The sequence below is a fragment of the Bombyx mandarina genome, chromosome 02 (genome assembly GCF_030267445.1).
Source record: "Bombyx mandarina strain Sakado chromosome 02, ASM3026744v2".
Classification (NCBI taxonomy): Eukaryota; Metazoa; Arthropoda; class Insecta; order Lepidoptera; family Bombycidae; genus Bombyx; species Bombyx mandarina.
The window spans coordinates 5,062,122-5,070,633 of record NC_143209.1 but is presented as its reverse complement, the minus strand read 5'-3'; the positions used below and the strand labels follow the sequence as shown (position 1 = coordinate 5,070,633).

Below are 8,512 nucleotides of genomic sequence, written 5' to 3'. Positions count from 1 at the left end.
TATGAAAAGTGTTCTGGGCTCTTTAGAAAAATTTGCTCTTATCACACTACATAATGAGTGATCATTCTTAAATGTTTTTGTGGCAGCCATTAATGCAGTATACAAAATGATTTCTATGCAATCACACAATATACACAATTAATATTTTTACAGTTTGCATTTTATTACACGATGTCATTCCTATAATGTGTTTCATAAATGTGCACTTCTCCTAACGGTCATCTAAGAAATACAAAACGGGGCCGCGATGCAGAATACGGCAATAATAAGCCTGACAAGTGAAAAGCAATCAGCGAGCGCTGTAACATGTGACGTCGGTAATACAACGATCGATACAAACTAAAGTTAACTAGACTGAGTTTTTTGTGCATTCCTTAAAATATTACAGTACAGAGTAAGTAGTAGTAGAAAGGGCTTAAGTGTGAAAAAATATTAATTTCTCAATGTGGCTGTGTGGCTGCTCGGGTTCTTTCAAATTGCCTTGAAGTCTCAATAAATCCCGGCTAATTTACTAAGAGGCTATTTTATTTCATCTTATACAACATATACGGCTTTCTCTTATTTAACCTCATTATTTCATATTATTATGCTAATTTAAGTTTTGATATAACTTCAGGCATTGCTACAAATGTTTAAGCTATGTTGTATGGGCAATATTCCCTTCATCCAATAGACAAATCATAGGTTAAAAAAATATTTATCCGTCAAAATTAATCACATGTCACTGTTAAAGATACGCATTATTTTGATTGTTAATCTAGATTATGAAATGCAAAAAATTATTAATAATCATTTAAATACCGACAATACTTGAAGGCCCTAAAGTGAAATACAGTACTTTTATTTAGTATTATTGTGTCCTCATTAATGATTATGTAGATATTACTCTAATATCGTAGTAAGCACACACTAGGTTGAATAAACAATCGTTCAAAATGTCAGACGCCGAAGTGGAAGTACTCAGTACTTTTAAAAAACGTAATATTAAGAATCGGGGTGGCAGAAAACGTAAAACTTCCAGTTCAGAAGGTAATATTGATCGTTAAATTATTAAATTATTCTCCAAACGAAATACATCTAAGAATAGTACATTAAAACTATCTCATCGCTTCTTCATATCCTCTTGTAAGTATTATTACTAAATGAGGCCGTCAGCGCAAAAGTGGCCTAAGCTTACCATAGTTATTATGAAGTAATGAGGCTTGATTCATGAAAACTTATGAATTTGAATTTGAGTAGGCAAAAATAATGTTTACAAAGTCATCTGCTATCTATGGGTGAAACTATGGATAGGCCGGTTTTGCATAAAAAATATTAATTATCAATTAATTATTAATAAAAAATATGAAATAAAAATATACATAATTATAAGCATGATTATGAAAAATTGTGGGTTAGGCCCCTTTTGCACTGACGGCCTCATATATAGTTGATAATATAGTGACGTTACAGAAAAAAACAGCTCGGACTCTGATGAGCAACAAGTGGTTCTACCAACTAAAAGGGTGAACAAACCAAATCCAAACATACAGTCAACAGCCGGTCCGAAGAAATCCAAAACTGATGTCATTGAAGATAATGATGATAGTAATGATGAAGAAAAGGTATAGTAACATTAACAGCTCATAATCATCATCAACTCACAAACTTCTACTGTTGGATATAATCAGATCTGATAATCTGATCTATAATGTGGTCTGCACCTTTGAAGCACCAGATATAAGATATCATAAACAGGCTGTTGGTCCATCTTTTAGAAGGCCTACCCACACTTCAAACCTTCACAGACTTCATACATATTTAGATATATAATAGCCACTTGAGAACTTTTGGTTCCAACAGTCTGCTTGCTGCCATTTCAGCCTTTCGGGTTGTCTTTTTGGAGTTTACTCCTTTAGAATCGATTTACATATATAGGCCCGGGGTATGAAAATGATGGGGACCAAAATCGTACTAGCATGTCACACGAAATGCGTTATGCGCCTAGCATGTCACACGAAATGCGTTATGCGCCTGATTGGCTCCTGATTGCGTGATGCGTGCGCGCGCCAATCAGGAGCCAACGCGCGGCCGCGTTATCGCAGGTGACGCCGGGCTGCTGCGCCGGCAGTCCGCCACAAAGCCTCGTACTGATCGCGCGTTTCTCTCATTATTGTATTTTCATATATTTGTTAGTCGTTTGTTTTGTGTCTCGTTAATTTGTTAATAATCTGTTGTGTATCGTGTTGTCGTAATATAGAACTATTTCTCGTATTGTTTCGTTTAATTTTTTATATCCAGTAAACTCCAGTCGTGCGTCGGAGCGGACACACACACTTTTTTTTTATGTGGTTACAGGAGCCCATAGACATCTACAAAGTAATGCCGCCACGCACCTTGAGATATTTGTGGTAGTGTCTCAGTTATATCTCCGCTGAAATCAATATTATTAACAATTAGACCAGTTTATTCTTACTTAAATCTTGCACACATCTTTTTATCTCTTTAATCTTTTTACAAGTCATCTTTATGTTGAAGTCTTGTCTTCTGTATTGAACATAAAAAAATTTTTTTTTAATAATGTATTTAGATCAACATAAGCTTACGATTCTTTCAGACTTCTCAAAGGACAACCCTATCAGTTCAACAACAGAGAGAGAATGCAACAGCTACCTATGAATTAGACACAGAAAGGGATAGAGATGCCCAAGCCATCTTTGAGAAGGCTCAGAAGATCAATGAAGAGTTGCACGGACAAGCAGATGATAAGGTATCCATTTAACAGTATTTAAAGCACACACTTGACGGTTACTTTACTGACAGTTAGCTTATGATTTTTTATATAGTTAATACTTATCAACCATACCATACTAACTTCCACACCAACTTCTGTATATCTTAATCTAATATATAAAATTCTCATGTCACAATGTTCGTTCCCATACGCCTCCGAAACGGCTCGACCGATTTTCGTGAATCTTAGCTTGCATATCGGTCAGGGTTGAGAATCGAACAACATCTATTTTTCATCCCCCTAAATGTTAAGGGTGGTCCACCCCTAAATATTATTTGTTATTTTTTAGACAAAATTTTTTGTTTTTATTTTTTTATGATACAGCATACAAAAATACATACAACCCTAAATTTTCACCCCTCTACGATCAATCCTTATTTTTTATTTGCTAATTAAAAACTTAAATTTTTTTGCGAGAATTTTGTTTTTATTTTGTCATCATGTAGAATAAAAAAATTCATATTACTCTGAAATTTTCACCCCTCTACGATCAACCCCTATTTTTTATTTGTTAATTATAAACTTTAATTTTTTTGGCAAGATTTTCATTTTTATTTTTATTTTGTCATGAAGTAAAATAAAAAATCTGATGTTACTCTCAATTTTTCATCCCTCTATGATCAACCCCTATTTTTTATTTGTTAATTATAAACTTTAACTTTTTTGGTAAGTTTTTTATTTTGTTTTGTCATGACTTAAAATTAAAAAAATCATATTACTCTCAATTTTCACTCTTATACGATCAACCCCTATTTTTTCATCCCGATTAATATTTTTTTTATTCTATGCTCCGATCCGCAATAAGCTTGCAAGATGGCAATCAAATATTATAATTGCAGTACGACAAATTCTTATTCAGAGTTTATAATATCAAGTTCCTTTAATTATGTTTTTTTTTAAATTGAGTTTGATCTCCCGCCCTCGCCGGTCGACTACTGATCAACTGTCAATCGATCAGCTATCCCCGCCAGGTGTCACCACTCATCCAGCAAACATCACGTAGTAGGGATGAGGACGAAGCCGGTCTCCTGTCTTACTTACTCACTATACATCATAGATTATACACTTAATATATTTGAGAGCTATACAATACTATACATTTTTCAGCCATGTTTTTTTGGTTTTATTTGTGTATCAATAGTATGTTCAGTAGGTCTGAGAATCGGCTACTATCTATTTTTCATTCCCCTAAGTGAAAATGGTTGTCCACCCCAAACATTAATTTTTTATTTTAATTTTTTGGATATATTTTTTGTTTATAATGAGGTAATTATGTGGTTAAATGAGGTTTTTTTTTCTACAGTAGAATTTCCCTAGAAATCTTATTTAAGGCAACACAACGTTTGCCGGGTCAGCTAGTAAATTATAATAAAATATGTGTGTAATTAAGTTGGTTCTTATTGAGTGCCTCCTCAAACCTGGCTAGTCAACAAAGTGTAAATGTCTGTAATGCTACACTGGAACTTAGTAATACTAATAAAGTTATAAATTATTGGTCCTGTTTCCTAGATGTATGCAAATCTAGTATATAAAAAAACCGAAGGAAGGCATATGTCAGAGTATCATTAACTTAAGGCTCACCTCTTATCTCATATACAATAAAATGTAGGAGGTTCCATTAATATTTATTATAAAATTCCAGATATATCGTGGGATAAACAACTATGCCCAATATTATAAAAAGAAAGACACGGCAGCTGGTAATGCCAGCTCTGGTCTAGTCAGGAAAGGGCCCATCAGAGCTCCAGCAAACTTGAGGGCCACAGTCAGGTCTGAAAAAAACAATTTTGTAATAATCATTGTAATAATAATCATCATAAAATACTTGGTTGTTTTGTTTAATATGCCATTTTTTTTATGTCTTAGATGGGTAGACGAGCTCACAGCCCACCTGGTGTTAAGTGCTTACTGAAGCCCATATACATCTATAACGTAAATGCGCCACCCACCTTGAGATATAAATTCTAAGATCTCAGTATAGTTACAACGGCTGACCTACCCTTTAAACCGAAACGCGTTACTACTTCACGGCAGAAATAGGAAGGGCGGTAGTACCTACCCGCGCGCGAACTCACAAGAGGTCCTACCACCATCAAATTCGAAACAAGTTTGAATTGTGTAGAAAGATAAAGGGACTCACATCCCAGCCAGTAGTGAATGCTTCACAGAAGCCCATGAAAATGTGAATGCCGCTACCATTGACTCAATACCGTTGGTTCGATAAGGCTTAAAGTCTTCATTTTGCTTTTTCAACATTTAAAAAAGAACACTTTCTGGCTTCAATACAGAAATAGGCAAGACGGCAGCTGGTACCTACTCATTGGTACTTAATAGAACACATCAAGAATAAATATTTCTACCCTTTTCTTTATTCAACATTATTACAAAGTGAACTGGGCTTTTTATACATTGAATTATTGCGTTCATTGTATAATAAAATGCTTTTTTTTCTTACAATTAGATGGGATTATCAGCCTGATATATGCAAAGATTATAAGGAGACTGGCTTTTGTGGATTTGGTGGTAAGATTTATTTGTTCACTTTTTTTTTCCCTTCCTATGCTGATAGCCTTGAGAGGCTATTTCAGCTTCTTCTTGACGTGTAGGTGAGTTCACGGGGCTCAAACCGGGAGTGTTGCTAACACTGGCCCTAGCAAGAGCAGTGCTTTGCAAAATCTACCACACTGAGCTGCGGAGGTTACTAATGATATATGACAAGTTGTCAATGTTGAGGATCTCACCCATGCTTTTCGGTTTGAATGATGGGACAGCCTTAATACAGCAAACTAAGACTTTAAACTCATGTTTCGAGACAGGTAATAAAAATAAAATCTATATCTATACTAATATATAAATCTACAGTGGTTTTTACGGATCCTCCATTATAACTACTGAACCATGTATCCGATTGACTTGAAACATAGTATCCGTGTAGAAAATACATGTACTTAATGGATAGGCTAATATTTATATATATATATTTTTTTTAAATAAATATTTACTAACAATCATGCCACGTTAACTGGTCCCGTGATAAGTTCGTAAAGAACTTGTGTTACAGGTACCAGATAACGGAAATAAATGTAAGATTTTTATTATACACATACATATATTTGATATACATCCATAACCCTGGAAAAAACATTTATGTTTATCATACAAATATCTTCCCTTGGCGGGATTCGAACCCACGACCCCCTTATGTAGTGCCCATGTCACTTACCACTACACCAGACGGCCGATTGATATGAGTGTTGGACTCCCTAATAATAATGACAATAAATAATAATGTTAATTTTAAATGCCCAGCGAATTACGTCTAGTACAATTGAATATGCAATTTCGAAAAGGGCACATGTCGCATATTTTGTCAAATACGTTTTTTCATATACATGTAGTTTTGAGGCTTACCTACACCCATTATAATAATTCCAGTAATTTTCAATTGCTAATTAACACTAAAATACATCTCAAAAGTTAATATTTTAAATACTGCTTTAGAAAATAATCAGTTTTTGAAGTTATACTTCTTTAGGCGTGTTATGAAAAATTGATGAGAGTGAATTTTTTCGATGCGCGCGCACCGTGACACAAAATTAACAGAATGAAGTTGCCCACTAAATCGCTCATTACAATACGACCGACGTAACTTGGCGAGTCTGAATATAGCCGCAGGTGAACTTTCGCGCATGTACACTCGTAAAAAAAAGTGTTATTAGCATTCATTTTTTAGTAATATAAATGACAAAATTATTATTTAATATAATTGATACTAAATATTATTAAATTATTAACGTTAAATATTTATTATTAATTATTTAATATTTAAATAAAAAAAGGAAATAAATTTAATAAAAATTAAGTATAACTTCTTACGCGCGTACATAAGTACACGCACCCTTTTTTATTTTTATTTTCTGAATATTTTACATTTTCAGAGATGTGCCCTTTTCGAAATTGCATATTCAATTATAAAGTTGTTTAAAAAATGTTGTCCTCAAAGTTTCAAAATATTTCAGATTCATGTAAATTCCTTCACGACCGCTCTGACTACAAACATGGCTGGCAACTGGAACGCGAGGAGCTGGAGACACCGGGACAAGACGGAGATTCGGATTACGAGATCCACAGCGATGAGGAGCTACCGTTCAAATGTTTTGTATGCAGAGAGGGATTCACAAATCCCGTTGTAACCAAGTAAGTGTAAGTTGGAACTTTAGAGGTGATGAGGTGAAATAGAGTTGTAGAGGACTAGGTCTATAGTGGTGCAGTATAGGACTAGAGGCTTCTACAAGGATAAAGGAATCGTTTTATTAAAGTTTTTAAGTTGTGGTGGCCTTAAGGATACGATGCGACAATGCAGGTGTTCGAATCCCGCTGACGGGTTCGAATTTTTCTAATGAAATACGTACTTAACTCATGTTCACGAATGACATTCAAACCCACACAATTAAGACATTAATTTTAAGTCTGAATGTGGATGCTGGTAAGCATGTTGATGTCCGTGGACTTCCATAACCACGTGACACAATACAACATAAAAAGCAAGGTATCTTGCAACAGACGAGACTTTGGACGACGCAATGTATTTTAATTGCGATTACATTGCGTGCTGAAGAACATTAGACTTTAATGCGATCGTCGCTAGGTTCATAGTCAGGGTGCAGTACCCTCACGTGCCAAGTTCCTCTGCAGGTGCAAACACTACTTCTGCGAGAGATGCGCTCTGGAGCAATACAAGAAATCGACCCGATGCTTCATTTGCAACGCGCAGACCGGCGGGGTGTTCAACCCTGCCAAGGAACTGGAAGCCAAACTGAAGAAACGACTTAGCGATGACGATGATGATGATGACGACGATGAATGATTGATAATAAAATATGACTTTTAAATTTTTTTTGTTTTTTAATATTATGCCCTGGTAATAGAGACCTTTAGGTCATATCTTATTTGGATAATGTTCATTACTTTGGGGTCACTACACTTCACTTTATATTCATTATCTATATATTAATACGTGAAGCAAAAACTTTGTATCCCTTTTTACGAAAATAGCGCGGACGGAGGAGTATCAAATTTCCCACACTTATAGAGGAGTGTAGAATGTTATTTTTTTTTTTAATTATGCATAAAAAAATCATTAAATCAATAAAGAAAACATTACACACACTATCATGTATTTGACGCACACACGTATAGGCACACATATACTCTGCGTTTACTAAAGAAGTCTAATAGTGTTTGACAATAGAACCATAACAATGTTTATAAATAAAATTTCAATTAGTCATAGTCGAATTTCGACTATGTGGGACCACTTCTTCTTCTTCTTCCAGTGCCTCTTCGATCCTGAAGGTTGGCCGTTAGCTTTCTGTATTCCTTTCCGCCAGCAGCCAGCCGGAACAGCTGTTCGACGGAGGCAATACCGGTCCACTCCCGGATATTCCGGAGCCATGACTTTTTTCTTCGCCCAGCACGTCTCTTTCCGTCCACTTTGCCCATAATTATCAGCTGCAGCAGCATGTATCGATCGTTCCTGAGCACGTGGCCGAGATACTCTATCTTGCGCTTTTTGAGTGGGACCACTAGTAATTATAAATAGGTTTATAGGATGTTGAATCTTTTAGTAAGTAGTGGCGGGCTATAGGAAGAAACACACTTAAATACATTGGTATCAATCACTAAGTTCACTAGCCAGCACACAAGTCTTTTAATTAAGAAACTTTGACAATCGAAAAT

The 8,512-nt window shown here is 35.2% G+C and overlaps 1 protein-coding gene across 1 annotated transcript; it reads left to right on the top strand.

The window, feature by feature from the left end:
- The first annotated feature begins 711 nt into the window (after window positions 1-711).
- On the top strand, window positions 712-7,668 carry mdlc (RING finger protein mdlc). Its single transcript, XM_028186457.2, has 7 exons — window positions 712-1,029; window positions 1,453-1,604; window positions 2,597-2,749; window positions 4,416-4,543; window positions 5,235-5,296; window positions 6,793-6,970; window positions 7,469-7,668. The coding sequence occupies exons 1-7, from the start codon at window positions 936-938 to the stop codon at window positions 7,638-7,640; spliced, it is 939 nt and encodes a 312-aa protein (XP_028042258.2). The 5' UTR covers window positions 712-935; the 3' UTR covers window positions 7,641-7,668.
- Window positions 7,669-8,512: the final 844 nt, after the last annotated feature.

Bases quoted from the DNA above. Each gene is read 5' to 3' on its own strand.
- mdlc (XM_028186457.2), top strand. From the start codon at position 936: ATGTCAGACGCCGAAGTGGAAGTACTCAGTACTTTTAAAAAACGTAAT. The intron at 1,030-1,452 runs GTAATATTGATC...GTGACGTTACAG, and splicing joins TAAAACTTCCAGTTCAGAAG to AAAAAAACAGCTCGGACTCT. The intron at 1,605-2,596 runs GTATAGTAACAT...CGATTCTTTCAG, and splicing joins ATAGTAATGATGAAGAAAAG to ACTTCTCAAAGGACAACCCT.